This window comes from Falco punctatus (assembly GCF_963210335.1).
Source record: "Falco punctatus genome assembly, chromosome: 19".
Lineage (NCBI taxonomy): Eukaryota > Metazoa > Chordata > Aves > Falconiformes > Falconidae > Falco > Falco punctatus.
In genome coordinates this window covers 2,586,686-2,610,268 of record NC_137599.1, presented here as the reverse complement: position 1 = coordinate 2,610,268, position 23,583 = coordinate 2,586,686, and the positions used below count along the sequence as shown (strand labels likewise).

The 23,583-nt window shown below is 49.6% G+C and overlaps 3 protein-coding genes across 4 annotated transcripts; all 3 read right to left on the bottom strand.

Annotated features, from left to right (window-relative positions):
• Positions 1 to 361: 361 nt before the first annotated feature.
• On the bottom strand, positions 362 to 4,923 carry PSMD3 (proteasome 26S subunit, non-ATPase 3; the record flags this gene model as incomplete). Its single annotated transcript, XM_080369365.1, is given in 13 exon segments — positions 362 to 890; positions 1,011 to 1,061; positions 1,178 to 1,333; positions 1,639 to 1,742; positions 1,832 to 1,951; positions 2,196 to 2,310; positions 2,418 to 2,521; positions 2,716 to 2,906; positions 3,017 to 3,153; positions 3,381 to 3,518; positions 3,882 to 4,072; positions 4,757 to 4,910; positions 4,912 to 4,923. Coding segments are annotated over 13 exon segments (1,551 nt in total). The 3' UTR covers positions 362 to 812.
• An 818-nt stretch (positions 4,924 to 5,741) lies between these two features.
• Positions 5,742 to 12,994, bottom strand: GSDMA (gasdermin A). 2 transcript variants are annotated; one of them, XM_080369333.1, is made up of 11 exons: positions 12,843 to 12,994; positions 12,429 to 12,570; positions 11,323 to 11,585; positions 10,951 to 11,161; positions 10,241 to 10,406; positions 10,034 to 10,127; positions 9,201 to 9,239; positions 8,769 to 8,923; positions 8,205 to 8,355; positions 7,094 to 7,167; positions 5,742 to 6,547 (listed from the first exon to the last, which is right to left on the bottom strand). In XM_080369333.1, the coding sequence occupies exons 3-11, from the start codon at positions 11,534 to 11,536 to the stop codon at positions 6,323 to 6,325; spliced, it is 1,329 nt and encodes a 442-aa protein (XP_080225459.1). In that variant the 5' UTR covers positions 11,537 to 11,585; positions 12,429 to 12,570; positions 12,843 to 12,994; the 3' UTR covers positions 5,742 to 6,322. The 2 variants fall into 2 exon arrangements, with proteins under 2 accessions (XP_080225459.1, XP_080225460.1); XM_080369334.1 differs by having other exon boundaries at positions 11,323 to 11,558.
• Positions 12,995 to 13,528: 534 nt separating this feature from the next.
• ORMDL3 (ORMDL sphingolipid biosynthesis regulator 3) lies at positions 13,529 to 20,147 on the bottom strand (the record flags this gene model as incomplete). Its single annotated transcript, XM_080369340.1, has 3 exons — positions 13,529 to 18,214; positions 18,353 to 18,504; positions 19,974 to 20,147. The coding sequence occupies 3 exons, from the start codon at positions 20,145 to 20,147 to the stop codon at positions 18,079 to 18,081; spliced, it is 462 nt and encodes a 153-aa protein (XP_080225466.1). The 3' UTR covers positions 13,529 to 18,078.
• Positions 20,148 to 23,583: the final 3,436 nt, after the last annotated feature.

Genomic DNA, 23,583 nt, shown 5'->3' with positions numbered 1-23,583 from the left:
GTCTGACACCTCCCCCCCCCCAACTTTTCCCAGCAGGGTGTGGGGCTCAGCCTTCCCCCCATGCACCTGGTGCCAATCCTGGTAATCCCTGCTCTGGCCTTTGTCTGCAGCTGCAGAATAAAGTGAATTTTGGGAAACGGGATCCCATGGGCTGGAGGAGATGGAGTCTGCGCTGCTCCCTGCCCAGCCCCACCGCTGCCACCAAGCCCCGGGTGCCCCTGGCTCAGCTCTGGGATGTCACCTCCAGCCCCCGGCAGGGCCTGGGCCAAGAGCTGGCCCCAGCCCGGGGTGGGGAAACAGGTAACAAACCCCCGGATGTGCTCGCAAGTCACAACAAACCCAGGGCAGGAGCAGGCCAGGCTGGTGTTTTTCCAACTTTTATTTGAAAAGTCTTAATTGAAGCTTAACAAAGTTTGACCCCATTATTGTAGGGAGAGCTGGGGGCACTTGCAGCCCCTGTGGAGCAGTGTGCTCCTGTCCCCCGCCTGCCCTGGCCCTGCTTCTCCAGGAGCTCCCAGTTCATGGGCTCGGCTGCACCGCTGCTGGGCTCGGCGATGACCGGGACCACAAGCAACCTTAAAAGAATGTTTGTTGATTGGGGAAGGGGGTTCTTGCCGTGGCTGGAGGGGGGATGGGAGAGCAGGACCTGTGGCTGCAGGCCCAGGGAACCCCTGTGTCCCCCTCCCACAGTACAGACATGCAGGTATTTATAAAAGAAAGGCAGATGGGGGGGACTGGGGTTGTGTGGAGGAGCTCCGCTCAGACAGCATCTTCCCTAGGGACAAATAAAAAAATACAGCCAGGCCAGAGGGTCATGGAAAACCATCATCATCATCCTCTGCCATCTCCTTTGCGAATTCCAGGTCCTGCTGCTCGCGCTCCCGGCGCTCCTGGAAGGTAAAGGTGGAGGTTGGTGGCAGCTGGGGGACAGAAGCCACATCCAGCCCGTGGCCTCAGTGGCTGCAGCACCAGTGGCTTCTGGCAGCTGGCTGCGGAGACCCAGATCTCACCTCTGCAGATTCCAAGTCCTTGTTGTAAGATTTGGGTGGGAACCTCATGGCCTGTAAAACAGAAGGGAGAGGGAGAAGCTCTGAGCTGAGAAACGCCTCAACTCTGCCCGGCTGTCCCCTTCAACCGGGCCCTGCCAGCCCCTCGGCCGGGGACCCACCACGCTCACCTTGACGGACATGTTGTGGATGTCGAGGCAGAAAGAGATGCGCTGGTGAAATGCCAGCTGGGGCTCCCGGGTGGAGTAGATGTCGATCATTTCCTTTGACTGGACGTAGCCCTTCTCGTGATTAATGCTGGCCTCGATCACGCCATCCCGAATGGCCTGCAAGCCGGAGGGCACGCGGTCAGGGCACCCGCTGTCTCCGAGGGCTGAGGCAGCAGTTTAGAGTGAAGGGAGGTGCTGGCTGCTGTGACAGGAGCGGTGGGCTCAGGACACAGCACACAGAGAGGGGACACGGTGCCCTGAGCGTCCCCCAGCATCCCCTGGAGGGGCCTCGACCTAAAATCAGCGACCACCCCAGGAAGGGAGCGCTGCGGGGACAGGGCAGAGGCAGCGAGGCCAGCGGTGAGAACCAGGGGCTGTGGGCAGCCCAGGACCCAGAGGGACGGGGTTTCGCATGCAGCTACCTTGGCGACAATGAACTCTGCATCCTCTGGACTGTCCAGCTGCAGTTTCTGGGCAATATCGGCCAGGGAGATGCGGGAATAGGAGAGGCTGATCATCCGGACACCTGCGCGGGAGGAACGAGAGTGGAGCCCCCCAGGCCAGGCAGCCCAGTATGTGACAGGGTCCCTGAACACCACAGCGGCGGCCTCCTACCCGTCTTGATGACGTTGTGCCTCAGACGAATGATCAGGGTGTAGGTGCCATCGGCTTGGAACTTGTCCCCAAACTGATCGAGGACTTGGTTGAACTTGGCCAAGTTCCCGGTCCTGACGGCTGGAGGAGAGATTGTGTTAACTGGGGAAGGAGCGAGGGGTGGGGCGCGGTGGGGAACGCGAGCCAGGGGGACTCCCAGGTCTGTCATCCCCTCCTCTCAGGAGCTGCCTCCTCCTCCCCCAGTGCAGTCTGCAGCTAAGTCCCATCGAGGGGAAAGAAACTCCCCCTGCCAGGGCTTCCCACTCCCTCAAAGCACGGGACATGGTGGCGAGGACGGAGCGTGGGCAGGAGCAGCCCATCGTACCCTGAGTCAGGAGGAAGTAGGGCATGAGCGAGCGCTTGAGGGAGGGTTGTCTGAACTGGAGCCTGTCCGGGATCTCCCCGAGCAGCAGCTCCACCACGATGAGCAGCTTGTGCACCTTGAGCAGAAAGAGACAGTGAGTCCCCACGGGGCCCCCAACCCCGCAGCAGCTTCCCTGTGGACCCAGGAGGTACCAAACCCCACAAGTTTCCTGTTCCTGCTCACCGTCTGCTTGAAACCGACGGCCGTGTGCTGCGGCGCCTTCCGCAGGGCGTTCGTCATGGTCCTCCGCGCCTCTGAGTACTCCAGCTGGATGGCCTTGATGCGCCCTGCGGTCACACAGGGCAGAAGACGGTGGGAAAATTCCCTGAGTGAATCCAGCTGGATCCACCCGGACAGGGCTTCAAATCCTGCCTGGAAGCCTCATCTCCAGCTGCTCCAAAGGGTTTTCTGGGGAACCAGAGCCCTTGATTTTGGGTGCAGCCCAAGCTGCCAACGCTGTGCAGGACCCTCTGTGTCTCACCTGTGTAATAGAGGTACCGAGCCCACTCGTTGTTGTTGGCCTGCTCGGGAAACACGGACTTGGAGACGAGCTTTTCTGCTTGGTCATAGAGGTTGTAGTGGAGATAGTTCCTCAGCAGCAGATTCAGGAGGGTGGCCTGACCATCAGCGTCATGGCGCAGCGTGGCCGTCCGTAGCCGGGCGTGCAGGAAGCTACAGGAAAAAGAGCAAATGTGTCAGGGAGGAGGAAAAAGAAACAGCCCCGCTCCCCAGAGCACATGGGACCAAGCTCAGGGAGAGCCTGCACGCAGGATCTGCCCTACCTCCTGACCACATCGAGTTTATTCAGGAATTCATAGATTCGGGAGTGGTAGTAATAACATTTTGCCACCACTAGATCAAGGGCCCGGCGGTTTTGGGAACTGATCTTCTGCATCAGGTCGTCGGACACTTTCTGAGCCTGCAGGAGGGGAACGGAGGTCAGAGCAGAGGAACTGCTGCCCAGGAAGAGCAGAGACCGCCAGGGCTGTGGGACTGAGCCCGGGGGTTGCCTCCAAACACAGCTGAAACAAAGGGGAAAGTGTGGAGCCGCAGACAGACAGGTCCCTGAGGCTCTCCAGACCCTGCCTAGCACAGAAGCACCACACGGAAAGCTCAGCTTCCAAGCCAGAAGCCCAGGAATCTCACCTCCGGGTATCGCTTGCTGTTCATCAGGTAGATGACGAGGAGCAGCTGGAGGTAGGTCTCCACTTCTGGCAAGAGAGGGGCTGAGGCTGCCTTCCCCGTCCGCGGGCGAAACTGCAGCTCGGCTTCTGTGTCCATGGACTGAGGGAGAGAGACGAGCTGAACCCCTGTCCTGCCAGCACCGCTACCACCCGCCCAGCGCTGTGCACACCTCTGCCTGCAGCGAGGCCTGTCCCCAGCCGGGTGACAGCTGTGCTTAAGGTGTGACAAGACAGCCAGCCCAGGCTGCTGGCACTACAGCCCCATCCCTGCCAAGAGCTGCAGTGGCCCATCTCATCTCACACGCATTCCGAAGCAGCTGGGCTGCGTGTCCTGAGGGTCCCCAGGCCCCTGGCTGTCCCCGGTGCCCTCCTGCCCTGCACAGCGGGGCTCTGGAGGCTCCTCGGTGCGGGAAAGGTGTCCCCTCCATAGCTGGTCACCTCTCCCCATCCCCTGCTGCCGTACCTCCTCCAGGAAGCTGAGGAGGAAGTCCCGCATGGTACTGTTGGAAGTGAAGAAGCCATTGATGGCTTTATGAAGCACGTTGGAGTTGAGTCGGCGGGAGGTGGAGGGCAGAGCCCGCAAGGCACGCAGGACATAGCGCGGCTCCTTCCCCGACACGGCTTTCTCCAGCTGCTTCACGTGCTCTTTGATATCTGTGGAAGCACAAGCAACACTATGTCAGCACGTGTCTCCCAGAGGCCTCTGCCAAAGGATGCACCGGAGCGAAGCCGGTGCCGGGATCTCTCCCATCCTGCTGCTGTTGGGTCTCTCTGTCCACTCATGGTGCCGGGGCTGTGTGGCCTCAGTGTCCCAGGGGACCTGACCCGGCCCCATGACTGTCCCTGCTCGGAGCAGGGGGCTGAGAAGATCCCCCGCAGAGATCCCTTCCCTTTCGCTCCTGCTATGGGCTCCAGCCCCGCGGGGTCCCCCCACAGCCCCTCTGCAGCTCCCCCTGCCCTCCCCCGCCCCCTACAGCCCACCCTCCCAGGGGGTCCCCCACAACATACCTCCCACCTGCCTTTCCCTCACAGCCACCCCTCTCCCCCAATGACCTCCCCTTCCCCTCCTCCAACACCCTTCCCAGCACCTCTCCCCACATGCAACCCCCACCCCCCGTCCACGGGCGCTCCTGCACTACCCCCTCCCCTGCCCCCCCGGGCTCTTCACAGCCCCCCCATTCCCCTTCCTCCCCCAGCCCCCACCTCCTACAGGGATCCCTCACGGAGGCTCCCCCGCCCTGGCCCTGACTCCTTTCCTCCTCCACCACCCCGCAGACAACATCCCACACCACAGATCCCCGCCACAGGGACCCCCCTCCAGAGCCCCCCCCCCCTCACCCTCCAACGTGACAGCGTCAAGCTCCCGCTGCGGCTGCCGCTCCCCGGCCGTTTCGGCCGCCGCTGCCTCCTCCTGCATCTCCACGTCGGGGGGGGCGGGCGGCGGCCCGTCGGGGGGGCCCTTGGCCTTGTCGCCGCGGCGGCGGGACGCGCCCATCCTGCTTCATGGCCGGGCACGCCGGGCCGGCCGTGACACTGCAACAACCGCGGGGCACGCCGGGAGTCGCCAGGCCCGACCAGCCGCACCGCCCTAGCGCCGCCAGGCCCGTGAGGTCGAGCGCCGAGCGCGACACCGTTCGGCTCCTTCCGCTTACGCCCTCTCGGTTCTTTCCGGCAAGCGCTCGGGTATTTCCGCCACACTCTCGGGTGTTCCGGCGGACGCTCGGGGATTTCTGCCCGCCGCTTGGTTGTTCCCGCCAGTCTCGCGGCGCATGCGCGGGCGCTGCTGGCCTGCCGCGCTGAGGTGAGGTGCGAGGCCTGGCGGAGCGGCAGCCGTGAGGGCCCCGGGCTCTTCTCGTGGCTGGTGCAAAGCACAGCCAGGCTCCCCGTCTCGGCGTGCTGTCAGCGGCCACCCAGGCACCCAGTGCTGCCTCTTGCTAAGGGCGCCCCCCTTTCCCCCAGGAGCCTTGAGGGTCCCCCCTCCCCCCCCCCTTTCCCCCAGGAGCCTTGAGGGTCCCCCCTCCCCCCCCCCCCCTTTCCCCCAGGAGCCTTGAGGGTCCCCCCCTCCCCCCCCCCCCCTTTCCCCCAGGAGCCTTGAGGGTCCCCCCCCCCCCCCCCTTTTCCCCAGGAGCCTTGAGGGTCGTCGTCCCCCGATCCCCCCCCCTTTCCCCCAGGAGCCTTGAGGGTCCCCTCTTCCCCCCCCCCCCCCCCCCCCCCCCTTTCCCCCAGGAGCCTGAGGGGAGCTGGGCCTCCAGGCAGGCAGCCCCACTGGGTGACTGAAAACACCTGCAGGCTTACAAAAACTGCTTTTAAGAATGTCCAGTCGTTCAGTAAGAAGTTATTCTCTTTATTTATGAAGTAGTAATCAAAGTATTTGTAGTATTGTTCTGAAATATTGTAATTTATTGCTTGCTGGGGTGCGTAATTCTGTGATAGAGGTGCTGTTTTATCAGGTCTGCATCGTTAAAATGTTCTCAGATCCTATGGCTTTCTAACATTTCCTGGCTTATTGAATCACAAAGGAACCACAAGTGTGACCAGGATAAGTGCATTATTGCTGACGTGTTCCTTTACATGTTATTGATAGCACGAGCAGCTGTGTGCTACCGTTTTCTGGGAAAACCAGGATCGCATAAGGTGCAACTACCAGGCTTGTTTGGGCTAGTGTATTTTTTCAGTTGGCACTCCCCATTCATATGCGGGGAAAGAAAAAGCAGTTTTGGCTTTTGGCTTCTATAATTTTTCTTGCCTTAAGTCTTTTTGCATCCATTTCAAAGCAGCATTAGTGAGTACCTTGCCTGTGTAGGGATGAAATTTGGAAAGAGCAACTGGCTTGCAGTAACAGACTCTCAAATGCATTGTTAAGTGTTACCTTTACATCATCCCTAATGGGGGGACACATGTAACCTAATTTGAGTTACTCAGAACACTGAGGATGTACAGGGACACATACAGGGCTGCTGTGGCCGAGAAGGCTTCTTCCATACAGACAGCAGATCCATCTTTCTGGAACTTCACTCCACTCATCTCAAGCATTGCAATGGTTATTTTTTGTACCTTCTGTTGTGAGGAGGAGAGCAAGCTGTCATCCAGGTTGAGATGCACATTCCTGTGTTCCAAGATGATCCCAATCTTCATAGGAACAACAACAAAAAAGCAGTATTGGTATTGTAGTACTCCCATTCTCACTTAATGACTCCACATAAGAAGTCTTTAAGTAAATGATCTCTTTGACTTGTGCTTTACTATCTTACAGCTGCACTAAATAATCCACGTATGGGACTTTTCACCCTGTAAGATTATCATGCTCATGTATTCAGTTCCTAGTTTCTTGTGAATTAGTTATGTCCAAGAAATTGTGGTTTGTTTTTTTTTAAAAAACTGAAGCCAGAAAATTCTGATGGCTACTTCAAGAAAAATGACAGTCATCTGTGTCCAGTTTAATGTCTGTTATCAGCAAAACATTTGTTAGAAGTCCTAGGTCTTCCTGTCTTGGGGTGTTTTCTCTTGAAGTGGGTATTTTGAGCCCTGCCAAGTCTGAAGCAATATTCTTTCCTTTCTTCCTGGCATTACCTTAAGTGGGGATACTGCTATACCTATACCATCATTTAAATGTTGCTTTACTTAAAATACCCGCCCCCCTTCATTTTGAGCCCAATGTGATATATGATCTCTCACCAGCTTAAGCTGTTGGGACACAGCCTTCTCTTCCAAGGACTCCAGCAACAGCAGCAGCTGATCCTCTGTTAGCTCTGCAGAATGAAAAAAGGTTTGTACCAAAAACCCACCACCAATGTTTCAGAGACAACTGGTAAGATGTGAAGGGTGACCATCAGTTGTCTTGCAGGGCATGCCTGTTGGGTCAAATGTTCTTCAGATGTTTTAAAATCAATTATTAGTGCAGCCTCTATGTGAGATGAATACAGCCGTTCTCTGTAGAGGTGACTGTCACGTCGAGGGTAGAGACCAAGGGGGCTGAGGGCAAGTTCAAACTGTGTTCTGTGGCAGCCTTGGGAAAAGAACCCTGGGATTGGCACTGCTCTTTCATGGAATGGTTTGGGTTGGAAGGGGCCTTAAAGATCATGTAGTTCTAACCCCCTGCCATGGGCAGGGACACCTGCCGCTAGACCTGGTTGCTCTGAGCCCTGTCCAACCTGGCCCTGAACACTTCCAAGGATGGGGCATCCACAGCTCCTCTGGGCAACCTGTGCCAGTGCCTCACCACCTTCATAGTGAAGAATTTCTAATATCTAATCTAAATGTACCCTCCTCCAGTTTAAAGCCATTCCGCCTTGTGCTATCGCTACATGCCCTTGTACAAAGTCCCTCTCCAGCTTTCCTGTCGGCCCCTTTAGGTACTGGAAGGCTGCTCTGAGGTCTCCCTGGAGCCTCCTCTTCTCTGGGCTGAACAACCCAGCTCTCTCAGCCTGTCCTCATAGGAGAGGGGCTCCAGTTCTCTCTGTAAGGTAACCTTGCCATCAAGCCCTCTTGTCAAGGATCCCCTTGTGGATACTGATCCTGGACTAAGAGGTATTTCAGTGTCACACTTCTGGCAGTCACTGCTCTGTGACTCTCCAGCTGTTGCTGAACAGCAGCTGCTGCAGACAGGTCTATCCTCAGCACACACCACCTTCATTCCCGTAGTCCAAGAAATTGTTTTAGGTAAGTGCTGTGCAGGTCTCTCACACACTGTCAGTTTTCTATATTTTGCTAGCCTTGTTGGCAGGGATGCTTTTAACCTCTTCTGGTGTTGATAGTTTTCTCCATTAAAATGGCCAGAAAGCCTTACCATCTAAAGCGTCAAGAGTGTAGGTGATTGCTCCTGCCAGCTTAAGGAGAAGATGTCTTGAAGAATATTGTAAGCTGCTGAACAGGTCTTTTAAGTCTGGGCTTTCTGTTTTCAGCTCACAATTATGAGTTTCATCAAGAACTTCGTCCATCTAGAGGGATAAGAAAAAGAAACGTCAGGGTTTCCGAGAAGAGGCTGCTGATAGTCCCTTGCAGTCTAACTACAGAAGCATGTGAACAGTCCTGTAGTGTGTGTCTCCCCTCCCTAAGGCTGTAGTTGAGGCTTTAGCCATTCATGCTGGCCCTGGTTAAAGACAGAATATGAAGCTTAAATGGTTTCATACCTTCAGGTAAATCTGCGAGGCTATATTCAGGATATATTTTGGCAGTTGGCTCTGTCCTGAGTACCTTTTTTCTGTGTATGGTGATGGAGACCAGACGGATGTGCTGAGTGAACGATTTTTGGATTGATAGTTGTGGCATAGGAGGGAAGACGTCTGGGACAAGAGGTGTGATCATGGAAATCTCTGTATCTATAGATCCTGGTGGTAAGAACTCTACTTACTTTATGGTTCAGCTCTTCAAAGAGGTTCCTGTCTCTCATCACAGCTTTGATGGCTTTTAAAAATGTGACTGACAGATCAGAAGACAACTGAGAGAGAATTTGACAATTCTCTTTAATTTCTCCTTCCAATGCTCCTAATTTTCCTCCTGAGAAACCTGAAAACCAGAAAGAGTCTGAATATGTCACTTCCACACTAGATAATCCCACAAGAAGTTCACTGGCACCCCTAAATTTAGAATTTGAAATATTTCTGTGAATATTTTTTTTTTAAGCAATATGCAATTTTGTGTCAAACAGTTGTCATTTCTCAGGTAGTAGGCAGTACTCCACCACAGCAAACCCATTGCATTTGGTGGCTTGTGTTTATCCTGAGAGATTCCATCTTACCCGAAGGGGATAAAAGTAGTGGAGGTAGTAAAAAACATTGCTTACCATCACATATATACTGTCTATCTTCGAAATACTGAAGATCTGCAACAGGATAAAAAGGGCATTACTAATTTAGAAAAATACTTAAAGCTGGATAGGTATTTTTTTTTTACCAGGGTGGTTGTTTTAGATACTGGTATCCCAGGTCCAAAGTCTCATGTGCTACTCTTACGTCAGACTGGGTTTGCAGCCTTCTGCAGGGTGTCTGTATTCTGCCAGTTCATTTAAACTCGTTATTCCTACACCTTGTTCCCAACTGTCCTGTGCCTTATGTTAAGGCCTGTGTCGTCCAGTGTGTTAAAATATAAGTAAGTTAAAATGGCAGCTTATACTCAACAAGATCCATGCAGGTGTGGGAAGCACAGAGCATAGGGGGAGAAAGCCACATGCAATTTCAAAAATCCTGCAGTAGGTTTTGTGGATCTTGGACCTTTCTTTCTCTACATATCCAGCATAAGTGCCTTTGATGCCACCCTTCCCACTGAAGGGTCAGCCATCCTGGCTTCTCCCTGACTTTTCTGAGTGGGAAAAGAAAATAAACTGCTCTTTATGCCCTTTTTCAACAGGAGCTCTGCAGTTCCTGAAACTTAGAGCCGAGACTTTCAGTATCCCCCTTTCACTTCCTCATCACACCCCTGCCAAAACTGCATCTCTTTCCCAAGTTGCTCTTATGTACTGTGTATGGCCTTTTCCCGGGTGATTTGTCACTCATACTGCATTAATGTCCTTCCAAGTGAGTTAAGGCTGTGAGACTGAACAGTATTTCAGAAAATGTTTTTCCTTCTTCTGCCTTGTTTCCTGCATGGAGTCATTGGTAGTTTCTTGAAGTTACTTACACCATGATTTGTCTGCAATGTCCAGCTGGATTGCCTTGAAGGCCAGAGTGCAGCCCTTGGGTATAGTTAGGCTTTGTTTTTTGTCTCTGGTGCCCTGCTCAATGAAAAAAACATCAATAAACCAACTAAAAAACCCCTGTTACTGGGCCTGGATGGCACACAGGTGTTTGGGAAGGACTGATTCCCGAGCCTGAAGAGAAATCAAACCTTTGCATGAAACTTGGCATACAACTGGGTGATCAAGCACCCCTCTGCTGTGGTGGATTCCTCGTAGCAGGCCTCCTCTGAGGTTTCTATTGTTTCATGAACCACGTATAAACGTTCGCGTGTTTTCTGTAGTTGTTGAATGAACGGGTGATCCATGTTAATTTTTCTAAAAGAGAAAAAGGATGCAATATCCTGGTGGCTTTTCTGTGAGTTATGACAAAAGTCCTGTAGCCTGCTCAGAGTTGAAAGCCTTACGCATGCATCTGCTCTCACGTTGCATGAGTATGTGTAAATAGCACAATGTCAGGGGGTTTTTAGGGGAAAAAGGTGGTAGAAAATGGGCTGCAGTTCTTGCTGTCCTCAGGGCATTCCCTTTCTAATGCCTGAGGGGAACTGGTGCAGCGAGGCTGCAGCCTGGCAGGTCATACAGGTGGTCTGTCCTGATCTATATGCTCCTCTCCAGGTACAAACCATGGGAAAAGACTCTGTGTTGAGGTCTTCCCGCTTCCTGAATTACACGCAAATCTGTAAGCATTACAAAGCTGTGTAAGGAATCTTTCTCGCTTCTCTTTCTTGCCCTCCAGTTAGGGAGAATGTATGCTCTCGGGTCTTAATCTTGGGGTTTGGCTGTTGAAAACCCGCTGTGTGGCTTGGCTGTGGGGTAGAGGAGGATGACTGGAAGGCGTGTTTTGCCTCTGTGTCTCCCTTACCTTTCTGTTGTCAGTGCCTCGAGTTTTGGTAGTGGTATGTGGTTCTTATCCAGCTTGATGGACCAGCCTTTGGACGAGGAGGCAGCTGCTTTCAGCTCTGTGCTTACAGAGTCAACGCAAAGGCTTAGATTCCCGTCAACTCTGTCATTGGTGTGTGTTCTGACTGTAAATTGCCTTGATTCTTTATCACCTCCGCTGGGAAGGAGGGAGTCTGAAAGAATTCAATGTGTTAGCTTAAGCATGATTACACAGGCTCAGTATTATAACTAGTGTACACAAGAAAGACGGAATGTGGTAGAGTTCAGCCACAAATGATCCAAATGTTTTGTCTATGGAAATTGCGAACTTAAGATTGGTAAGTGTGGGCTTTACCTGTGCTGTTACTGTCTTCTCCAGGCAGCAGGAAGTCGGTAAGTCTGTGCCATGTCTGTTTGTAGGAGGGAGATCGGCGGAACATGGTTTTTTCTTTTCGTTTCACTAGACAGAGGGGTCTGAAATGTTCATGGTCGATGATGCTGTGAACTGGGATCAGGCCTCCGCTTGGTTCCATTTGATTTACTATGGTTTGGGTGACTTTTTTGAACATTCTGTTGCAGCTGGCTGAATTCCTGAACCAAAGCAAAGTGTACTTGTGCCTTAAGGAAGAAGCAAGGGAAGTTAAGCAAAAATTACTTGAAACGAAAGTAGGTTGTAACAAAATGTTACTTCTAATAATTACTCCTCAAAATCAGTAATAACACATGAAAACCCACATGGACAGTGTTATTTACAGAGAAGCATTTGGGGAGGTAGGAGTAGGAGCTGTGGCTTGCTAATGAGGTTTGTTTAGATTCGTCCCCCTTTGCTGATGAACTCCCAGTTGTGCAGTGATCTTCATCACTGGGGTTTGTTGCCTTTTTTTTTTTGTTGTTGCCTGTACCAGGACAGACCATCATAATTTTCATTACTAAACTAGACATTGCTTCTTAACCTAGGACCTATCGTGGTTCTAAATGCTTTAACCTTTAATTAATGCATTGCCCTGATGTAAGTTTAAAAAGAAGAAAGCTTTAGTGGTTTGCTGGTTTTTACTGCTTCATTGTTTTCCCTGTGCATCCTGTTGCCTGGCAAACGGAAATGGTTTAGCATTGTTTTGAACTAAGAGCATTAGAAAAATTACTTCATTGAAGCCTTACTACAAGGAAGTGAAAGTGCTGAGGGGTGAGCAGTGGGTTGGAGTGGAGGGGAATAAGAGAGTTTGTTTTATGACAAATCTCTCCCAAAACAGTAAAAAATAAAATATCATCCCAGCACAGCTACCTGGTGCTCTGTCTGTGTCCCTTGCGGAGGAGAGTTCTGTGTTTGAGAGGCAGAAATAAAATAACTTTTCATTTCCTGTTGCAGCTTTTAGTCCAGGGTTCATTTTGCTGCTTGCTTCAGTTAGTGTACGTAAGATATAGGAAACTTTGATCTACAAATGAAAGAAGTTCAGTACTTACAGAGAAGCGTGCTGGTCTTCCCACCTCTTCTGCACTGCACTTTATCAAATCTTGTTGGAGAAGAGAAGTTGATCCTCGTTTACAGTTCAGATGAGCAGAGGAGGGGGAGATATCTTCCCTCTCCCTAGTGAACCACAAGGGTCTGAGAAAAGAAACTTAGTCTGATTCTTCCAGAAAGCAGGAAGGCTGTTAGGTGACAAAGGATGGTGCGTTGTATGTGATGCACCTGGGGAGGTGCACTAACCCCATGTGCTTAATGTGAGGTCATTTTAGTAGTACTTACAGGACTCGTTCCCTTGGGAGACTTTCAAAAAAGAGAGAAAAACTAAACAGGAACACTTAACAGACACTTTGTTCCACCCCTCTATCATACCAAAAGCTCTTAAAAAAAAAAAAATTAAAAAATGTACTTGCCTGTTTGTGGAGCGAATAGCTTCTTGCCTGCTGCTGGTGGGCAAGCTGCGGAGCAGTGCACTGTGTCTCTCAAGTGATATGACCTCTTTAAAGCAGCAGGGTTGGGGAGACGTTCTTTCCCCGCCTTTCCGGACAAAGCTCCGGAAGTATTGCTGAATTAGGGTGTAGGAACTGCCTTGCTTGCATAATTCTTACTCTTAAAAAGTTCCAGCTGACCTGAGTCAGCCTGCCGTGATCTGTTACAGTAGTGGTGGATAGCTTGAACTTGTTCTGCAGATACATAATTCCTGTCAATTTGTTTATTTTCTGGTTTTCGTTTATCCCTCTGATCCATTGGGATGAGGAACAGTGTGTTCTGATTTAGGACTTCACTGGATCTGTAGGAGAACTAACTAATGAAGTGTAGTGTAGGAAAGGGGACGACAGGATGTTACTGGAGCCGCTTTGAACTGGCATTGACCAGCAAGGCAGACACATTTCCATGCTTGATGGCTTGTTGTTAGTAGCAGAGGGTTTGTGACTGACTGGTGTGGTACCCTGTTAAGGGATCTGTGCGGTGGGCTGCAAGCTCTGTGCTTTGCTCCAATCGATCACTTGGTGGGCTTGGAATTGCCAGGGTATTCATTTGCCATGCTTGTTTACAAGGAAAACCTGTCCCTGTAAAAATTCAAGGAATCAAACACAAGTTTTTACATGAATACTTACTTTATTAGTTTCTCTTAGAATACTGTACAAAGGAGTAATAAAAATATTCACACTTTATTTTAGAAAGTTCTCTACATGAGACTTCTGTATACACAGCAAAAAGAAGGGCTACTGGAAAAAAACCCTAAAACTTTGTACAGTGTCAGAATGTTTCATTAAAAAAATCCAACTAATTCAGCTTGCTTAAACTGATCCAAGGAAGATACGTATACACAAACACTTGCATGCTTAAAATATAGGCAATGATAAAGCAGTGTAACTCACAATGAGAAATATTAATGTGCTGACAATGGTAACCAGCTGCTGTCCCCGTTTCAAGGGCCAGTACCATGCTTCTATTAAAACAAACAAATGATTAAAAAAAAATACTCAGGAATTAAGTAGCCCCAGATCTCAGGCTTTTTATTTTTTAAACACTTTTTCCAGCTAAGGGTTGGGCTGTTTAACATCCTGTTAGCTGTCTTAAACGAATCACAAGACAGGATCCCTAATTCAGAAGAATAGAGCGGTTAGTACCTGATTGTTTTTTGACTTCCTGGTGTGACTGCCGTACTGTGTGATTACGTGCATGATCTTGCCAGTGGCTTAGAAGAGGCTTTGCCCAGGACGAGATTGGGCAGAGGACAGTTTCTGCCAATCCCCATTAACAGTTCAGGGTTCAAGTGGTGGTTTTCCAAAGCTTTTGTCTTTTGGCATTCATTGCAGAACAAAAAAGAAAAGCATTTTAAGTACCTACATAGTAATTGTTTCTCAGTAACAGGGTGCAGCCCACTTTTTAATTCTCCAGCTGACATTTGCACTAGTCACTGTACAAGGTGCCAGTACAAGTTTGAGAGAAAGATCTGTAAAGTCTGATGTTGTCAAAACCCCTTTCAAAATCAGTAACAACCAGTTTTCTCCTTCATGCAGGTACTTGGAAAATTCTACAGTCTGAAAGAATGAGTGGACACTTTTGCACTGACATTCTGGTTCTCCATGCAAAAGGTAGGCTTCACCCTCGGATCACTGCTGTATCAGCTGCAAGTTCACATCTGAAAGTTCCTCATCCTGCCCACACTGTCCCCATCTCCCTTTCCTCAGAAATTAGTTATCCTGTAAGAGTGTTAGTGTTTGGACTATGCTCTTTAGCTCGGGTGTGTGCAAGATTAGCCTTTTGAGTGCTGAACTTGCTTCTACATTAATTTAACAAACATGCATAATCCAGCAGTGGTTTTGGTAGAGTTCCAGAAGACCCAGAACTGTGGCTGTTACTTCCATGCCACCACAGTGGTGGTTTCCCAGTGGAAACTGCTTGGCTCCTTCCTGTCAGTGTCACAGGAGCACACAGCTGGCATGAGAGGGTGGCTTGAGCATATATATATATATATGTATGTGTGTGTATATATATATGTAAATATAAAAAAAAATAGCCAGAACTTGTCACTTAAAACTACCTTGGGTCCATTTAGTAGCAATTGTGACTGCAGTTTAATTACAATTAACTTATGGTTTCTTTTCTATTTTTGATTAATTCTGACACCTGCCCTTAGCACAGGATCTTAAGGAAGATCCTATAAGACGTATAATTTTTCAAGTAACTGTTAATTTTATGTAGATGCTTAACGCACCACAAGATTAACACGAAATCTTTCAACTCTCCCTACTTCCCATATTTCTCTCTAGTTTTCATTTCAGTTTCCCTTGACTGGATTAACTTTGCTGAGTCCAAGCTAACTCCAGTTATTCTGTAGCAAAAATGCTATCCCTGTGTTGTAAAGAATGTCATTTGCCATGTAACACGTATCTGTGCAATGGCTATTTTAATCATTTGTGTGAACAAGGTAAATCAGAAAAGCTTACTATTATAATTAAAGCTTTGCCTAACAAGTTTTAGACTTCAGTCTTTAAAAACTGCCCTTTTGAGAAGTTTATAATCCCGTTCTGTTTTACAGTTGATTCTTGTAACTGAACAAAACAGAATCAATGTCCATAGTTTCAGTTAACAGCACAAATAATATGTTCATACCTTCAGCTGTTGTAATGCTGAGGCCTCCACGGAAACTGTGCTTCATTGAGAAAAGCTGACTTACCGTCAATTTATACCTACGCTAAAAATAGCAGAACTGCTGAGACCTTGTGTAATGTGTATTACTTAGAAATAATCAGCATTTGTCTGTTTATATAGGAGTCATGTTTTTAAGCATAGAGCAACTGTTTCTGTTGCATAAAAGTTGCTGGTTTTCCCCCTTTTCTACCACAATACATTGCTTGCTTTACTCTGGAGATTTACCATTGGCATGTAAGTTGTGTCTGTGAGCAGACGTTCGGATCTGTTTAAGCAACATACAGTCTGCGCTACAGCCTTGGCCATCCTGCTGAGGACAGATGCTGCGCTTGTGAGGGCAGCAGCCTTTCCAAAAGTGTGCTGGGCATCGCTACTGTTGATTTCTCAGTCATTTCAAAGGTACATAGCTGATTGATGAGATCTCTATTTTGAAAACAATATCTTTTTTTTTTCCCAAAAGTAATTGTCTAGTAGCATAAAGAGTATCTTAGCTTTAGGGTGTATAGTACCTTAACTAAAGCAGCAGTCCTTATGTCGTGGTGGTTAAAAGGTTTAATCTACCCATCAAGTAAATTGCACATCTGTCAAAACTCCCTCGCTGGAGAACAGCACTCGGGTGTCAAGCCAGACTCTTCTCTTTCTACCTTCCTGAAAACTTTCTTTTCACTTAAAATATTCCCACTTTTCAAACACATTAGGTAATGATTCTCTAGGCATTCCAGCAGCCCTCTGAGGTATGCTGAATGTTTTTCCCTTCTCTGCAGCAGTCTTATAGCAAGTCTGAGATAGAGAAGTAAAACAGCTTGCCTAAAATTATGCACGGAGTAGTACTAGACCTTACATGCACACCTGAAGTTCCCCTCTCCCTCTCCTATGCTTAGACCATCAAACAACTCTGCCATACCCCGTATGACCTCTAAAGCTAAAACTGGCTAATGCAGGAACAAAAATAGCATATTTAAAATGTTTATACCATTGTCAAAAGTGGGAGACAATATAAGCACTAAGACAACAAAAATACAGGCTTTCATGAGTTTACAGGGGAAGCATAAAGAAAAACACATTTCATTCGGTGCACAACCCAAAAGAAAAACTGATTATTCTGAACAGCAGAAAGCAATCTCAGCCAGGAAATCTAAACCTGCAAACCTACTTTATTTAGCTTGTAATTTTTTTTTTTGGGGGGAGGGGAAGCTCAATTTTGTTCCTATACTAAATCTATTATTGGTGATCCATTGCATCCTTCTGTTGGTCAATTCAGTCTGCTGCTGGTGTGCTGCTCATTAGCATTGTTCTCCTGCAGCTCCCTTGCCCTTGCCAGCGATCACCTGAGGGCTCAGGGGATGCTGCTGCAGCGCTTGTGCATGGAGCCGAGTGACAGGCTTCCAGGTAAGCCAGAAATCAAACTCTCGCTTGCCTGAAGTCAAATACTGAGTTAAGTCCATGGTTAACTGGAGAACTGGCAAATCCCAGTAACACTGACACAGACTTAAGCAACCAAGGAGCCTGGACTGCAGAGAAAAATTCCAGTTACAATCACTAATTGATTAGAGCAAGCAGCCATCCGCCTCGTTTGGCCTATACCTAGCGGTCTTCAGCTGCTCCCCTGCTTGTGTGGTCTCTGTGTACCAAGTAGCTCAGTGACACTTGTCGAGCATTAAAATGACCTGCTCTCCAGCCCTTAATCCAAATGCTGTACTGCCTGAGTGCTCAGGGTGCGCTTAAAAATTAGCAGTTTGGGGTGGGGAGTAGTTACCCAGATTCTGGTATAAACTAAAGATGGTGGGTATGATTTAGGATCTAATCGACTTTTTCCCTGAACCACATGAATGGTACCGTAGAAAAATGAAAGCTTTCTCATGTTGCAGGTTATTCCTTCCTGTACTGTATTTAGTAAAAGAACTTTCTCAGTGGTGTACAAGGTTGCAAAATAAAAATCTGTTATTCTCTTGCCCCCTCCCACTTCCCCGCCCAAAAATGGAACTCAAACCTCGGAAAAAAAATAAATCAAGTATTGGGAAAGTCTGGCTGTATCCCTTTGAATTTCCCCCCACATATCGCTTAAAGCACCTAGCTTCAGAAAGGGAACTATATTTTAAAGTGCATTTACCACAGCAATAGTACCAGCACTAAAAGCTTTTTCCCTCATCCCTATTCTCTTCGTCCGATGTCTGGGATAGATGAAAATCTCCCCAGAATTCATCCTTGTTGTACCTCGAAGTCTCAGTGTATCTGCCTCTATTTATGACGCTGGAATAAAAGAAATCCAGTGTCCTGCGTCCTGCTCCGCACTAAATTCTACTCTGGAGCTTGTTTAGATTTATTGGGCATGAGGATCCAGCATGCGGTATATGTCTATTGGCTACTGCATTTGAACAGCGGCTGTGAAGTTGCATCCCAGTGTGCGTGGGGGTGAAGAAACAGGACTGGAGAGAAGGAGCTTCCCCCTCTCCCCTGCTCCTCTTCCATTTGCACCAGCCACACAGTTCAGTACTTGTTGATCCCAAAGATCCGAACTCCATGAAACTGAGGCAGTTTGGGGATCAGGACACTCATAAGGGAGATGGTGTTGATTATGAAGTGTATCCGGTCATACTTGGTGTAAAAGCTGGTTAGAAAATACCTGGAAAGGAGGGGAAGAGAGTGAGAGGAAAACTGAATTATAGCACCTCATGGTTTTGTTTCCCAGGACAGCACGTGCAGCAGAAGCATCGAGTGGGACAGATGCGCGAAGGCAGCTCGGCTGCCCCGGAGTACTCACAGCACAATGGGCATGATGGTCAGGAACTTGCGGGACGCCGTGAACTGCACGCCGTAGTCCATCTGCTCCCAGTGCGTGAGCAGCCGAGCCTTCCCCTGGTCTGGAGTCTCAAAAGGAGTTCCTTTCACGGTGTGCAGGAAGATGTACATGCTCTGCAGCAAACACAAACGCGGTGTGAAGCGCGGAGGGTTCTCTCTGCCCCTTGCCACGCCACCGGCAACGTTCAGCTTCAGCAAGAACGTCGCGGGTGCGGGAGCTTGCAGCCGCGCGCTGTTCCGCTAGAGGGATGCGTTGGCGCTGCTGGAAAACGTGCTTCAACCGGCAGCGGTAAGGAAGCGGGGAGAGAGGGGGGAAGGCAGCCAGCCGGGGCCGGCTCGGGCTTGGCTGCTACATGCGAAGCTTCTTGTTCAGCTCCTGGGCATCAGCCAAGGCGGCGGCTGCGAGATTACAGCAGTCAGATCTCTAGGATCAGGAGATTAGCATGGACTTGCTCTACCCTGCAACGGCGACGCTAAATGCTTGCTATAAAAGTGCTGGTTGTGGGCAGTGAGGGTCTGTTACCGCCCTGATTACAAGTTAACCTCTTGAAGTGGAGCGCCAGTTGCAGATAAACAGTCTGGCTACGTCATCTGTCTTTAAGTAGAGCTGTTGCTGGTCTTTAAACCCCTTTCGGTCCCTAGGACCTCATTGTTTAAGCTGCCAGAGAAGGGGAAGGAGCTGGTGAAAAGCAGGCAGCTTGTAAACTGAGCTCCAGGCAGCTCTGCTTGGTGGTTTTGTGGGTTGGTTTTTTTCCCCCACGATAGACATGAATAACATTAGCATGAGGATCCCTAATAAGGGTGTCATTTTTATCTCTGGAATATTCTTGGGCTGAGGTGTTTTTTTAAAATAAAGAATACAAAACCCAATTGCTGCATCTCTGAAGTATTTCATCCCCTATGCCTGAGGGTGAACGGCTGTTGAGAGGTCTGCTCCTCCACTGTACAACCCAAGCGTGCAGAGACTCGTGTAGTGGGATGGCAGAGGCACAGAAGTGAGCAGTTAAACACAGCAGCTTCTGGCATCGTGGGGAACTGAGGCGCGCTCAGAACGTGTCTTAAGTGTGCTGCGCTTACCTGCGCACTCCTAGCATGGCACTTTGACACCCGTTTGTTTGGCTACCTGATCCTTAAAGGGGAGAGTCTGTTCCTGGATTATTTTTTACTTCAAGCAGAACAGAATTCGGGGTTTAATCTTGTTTTCTTAACTTTAGTGAGGCCAATTCAGATTGTATCAACTGAAGTGAAAGCTGTCCTGCCAGTTTCTGTGGCCTGTCACACTATTCCTCTGTGAAGGGGGATGTGACAAAGGGATTTAGCCTGCAGGCAAATGAATTCGGTGTCCCCTCTGAGCAGCCTCACCAGATGTTTGCTGCCTCTTCAGTCCCTAGGCTGGATTTAAATATATGACCTAGAGGCAAAGTTGCAGTCTGAGGGGTGGAGGTTGAGCAACTTCATCTTTGGAAACAGAAAGGAATTGGTTCAACAAGAATTTGACTAAGTGGCTCTCAAAAGAACAGCTGGTGCTAAGAGATTACCTCTCTGTGCCCCGGGAAGTCACGACGGCCACACTGTTTCCTTACCATGTTGTGAATGATGTTGGTAAGAGTCCAAACCACAGGCACGCTGAAGAAGGGGATGCTCAGGAGTACGACATGCAGCAGGCCAATTCCGAGGACGTAGGACAACCAGATGCCCCGGCTGTTCATGACGCGGGTGTTGGGATTCACCTCGCTGTGTGCTGTTCCCACGTTCATGTTGGCTCTCGTGTCCGACGTGCGCGCCTGAAACTAAAGCAGAGTCAGGTCAGTACCTGCACCGCGTTAGCCCTCCAGCTCTCGGGTAAGCACAGCAGGGCCTGAGCACTGTCCTGCTGTTAAGCAAACCTGAAATCTATTGTTTTTTCTAAAAATCACAAGTCACTTCGCTTCTCTGCACCTCATTATTTCTGTTTGTAGAGGTAATGTTTCTGAGGGGAAGCTAAATCCAGGAGCAGCTGGGAATCATGTGTGGGAAGCCTGGCTGTGACAGAAGCTACTTTTGATTTGTTGAAATGTTGTCCTGGAACCAAGATGTTGAGGTTCAATCCTTCAGCTGCCACTTTTTAAATCATCATCGCAGTGTTAATCACGGAAGCACTCTGGCACTTGAAGCTTCTTGATGTGTTTATGGGTTCAGTGTACCTTAATACTTGTGTTCTCTTTCCAATTTTGCAGAGGAAAGGCACAGCAGCGCTGTATCAACAGATCTCCTAATTAGTTTAACTAAACTAACAGTGTTCTGCACAGCTTTTAGAGGCTTGCTGGTCTCTTGGTCTGGCTTACGTGTTTTGCCTTCCAATTTAAGACTTAAAGGTGGAAGGGAGTAACAAAAATATTCCCCCACAGGGAAGGACCGATACTACTCTTGTGGAACATAAAGAGTTAGAGATTACAAGGAAAGGTGCATCGGGAAGACGCTTCAGGAGCAAGAACCGCAGAGGATATGGCTCTTCCCCTACCTGGAAAGAACAGCTGCCACGTAAGAGGAATAGAAAGATGTTTTTCTGAACAATGCCAGGAAGGAGAGGAAGCCAGGCAGTGTCATCCTCTTGGAGCAGGTCTCTGGAGTGGTGCTCTACAGACAACGCAGGTACCGGGGTGGCTTTTTGGACTGCCGCACTGCTAGTGGCAGCAGGTATCGGTCAGCTTTTAGGCTTTCCGGGAACATGACAGCTCTGGTTTGCTGGTTTCCAGGGATTACAGGAAACAGCACAAATCAAAACTTCCAAAGTTGAATATCTACAATGAGATCAAAGAAGTTCTTGTGTAAAATCGCCTTTGTCTGTGTCCCATGGAAATATCGTTTCATTAGATAAAACGGTCCATCCCGCTTTGGACAGCAAACCCCAGGGCGAGGGCTGTTTCCTGATGTTTCCTTGTGTTTTTGCTGCTTTGGTTCCCACAGCTGGGAGACGGTGCTGCCGTTCTCTCCAGCTCTCACAGTCTTCGGTCTTGGGAGGCGAGGCCGAGCCAGATCTGACATTACACTGTGTCGCTGCCAGCTGTTCCCAGCTCCCTTGCAGAGTGCTGGGCCTGGCTTGTTTCAGAAACTGGTGCTCCCCCCTGCTCCTGCCCAGGGCTGGGGGACGGAGGGAACGCTTGACTCCGCAGCTCCTGGGACATGTGCTGTAGCTTCCAAGCCCCTTTCAACTGCGTGGGCAGACGCTGCTCGGTGTTGCAGGCAGCTCTGGTGAAGCAGGGCTGCTAGGCGAGCTGAACAGATGCTTGCCGACCTCTGCTACCCAGGTGGCAGTCAGGGAGCTTCTATCTGGAGGTTTTTTCTTACCAGAAATGTGGTCTCCAGAGCGTGTGTTCTCTTGTCACCCATCTCCTGGGCCAAAGGATATTGCCTACTGGTTATTCCAGAAAAAAAGCCTGAAGCTTGGTCTGGAAGCAGGACTTAGTGTTCAGTGCTTCAGTCCATCCTTAATTGGGTGCAATTCCTAAGGGCTTTCAGAAGGAAACGGAGGGGTTTGGTGAAGCAGAATGAGTCAAAAGTCATATTGTTGCAACAACAAAAAAAAGCAGACACCCCTGTGGAATGTGTAAACAGGAGTGCTGTTTGTCAGACATAGGAAATAATTCTCCTAGATATTGGTAAGGCCTCAGCTAGAACACTGTCCAGTTCTGGGAGGAGCTGGAAGGAGTCCAGGGGAGGAGAACAGTGAGAATGAGCAGAGGTGTAGGAAAAACATGACCTGCAAGGACAGATTGGAGGAAACTGGTTTGTTTAGTCTAGAGAACACTGGAGAGAGGCATGAGGAACATTGACAGATAGCTGTGCTGAGGAGGGAGACAAGGTACGCAGCGGAGTTAGTAACTGCGTGGCCAAGACATGGAGCAACTTGGTAATGCTGGAGGACTGATGTTGGAATGGCCTGCCCATGGAAAGCGATGGGTGGTCTCACCGGGGGCTTTAAAATCAATTTTAATAAATAAAGATCCCTCTTTGGAATGGGTGGTTGACCAGGTGGCCTCTTTGGGACCCTCTTTTCTTGAAATGATGCCATTAAGCAAAGGCTACAGAAGCTTAGCGGGCCTTCCTGCGAGCCCCACAGCCAGAGGCGCGCCCTGCCTGTGAGCTAATAAAGTGGAATTTCCACTTGAGGACAACCCCAGGTGTAATTTTGAAAAACTAACGAGCAACTTCTACTCAGACCCCTCTGCAAACGAGGGCAGTCGCAAACCTGCGGCTGGGTGGCAAAGGGCCAAACGTATAAGCCGTATGTGAAGCAGTTTTCGTCCCTGGGCCTCTGTTTCCTTGTAAAAATGAGGATCAGACGGGTGAAATGCCTACAACGTGGGTAACTCGTTCTTGCGAGAGAGATTTGGAGATGGCGAGCATTCGGTCCTACGATGGGGATGATTCTACGTGCTTCTCCAACGCTGTCCTTTCCACTTCAAAAAATATTTCATCTGCGAATCTTTCCCATTTCTGAGCTGGTGTTTGCAGCCCTCGCTTGTTTTCTTTGCTTGCTTCAAATTGCACACGCAACTGTGTTGCAAAAGCCTGGCCAGGGGAGCGTGAGCTCTCAAGGCTCCGATCCCTGCCCCCATCCCAGATCCCATGTTTTTTTGATTTTTACACCAGGGATTTGTTCACCTGCAGGAAAAACAAGGCGGAAGACAACAACGGGAGGAACCCCAGCTCCCCCCCCGGGAGCCGCTGGCTGTGAAGCTCTGCTTTCCCAACTTGTGCAGCGTTTTTTTGGGACCGAACGGCTTTAATGTTTCACCAGCCTGAGTGCGAAGGTCAGGACTGCGCTGACGTTGGATGGTGGCCATCCAAGGAGGGGAAAAGTCGTTAACTGTGGTCAGCGACGAACAGCACGCTGCGACGGCAGAGCCGAGCCCTTCCCCTGCCCGATCCTTCGCGTCCTGTTCCCAATTTCCCGCCTGCTGCTGTGCCAGCTCCCTGTCTGTGGCTTTGTTGGGAAAGACTCTTGTTCTGGGGTTCAGAGCAAGCATCAGGGCTGCGAGCTCAGCATCTCCCCACTTCCAAGGGAAGGGGAAAAAAACCGACCTCAGCGGTTTCCCGCTTGCTTTGTCACCCATCAGCTGCTGGAGGACCCACAACCTCTGATTACAGCACCCCAAGGTGCAGCTCCTTCTCCACCATCGCTTTTGCCCCCCCAGGAGGGTGACCACTGCC

Coding starts and splice junctions, on each gene's coding strand:
- GSDMA (XM_080369333.1), bottom strand. CDS start 11,536: ATGTTCAAAAAAGTCACCCAAACCATAGTAAATCAAATGGAACCAAGC. Junction 10,407..10,950: donor GAGGCACTGACAACAGAAAG/GTAAGGGAGACA, acceptor TTTCTCTTTTAG/AAAAATTAACATGGATCACC. Junction 9,240..10,033: donor CATTGCAGACAAATCATGGT/GTAAGTAACTTC, acceptor ATCCTGTTGCAG/ATCTTCAGTATTTCGAAGAT.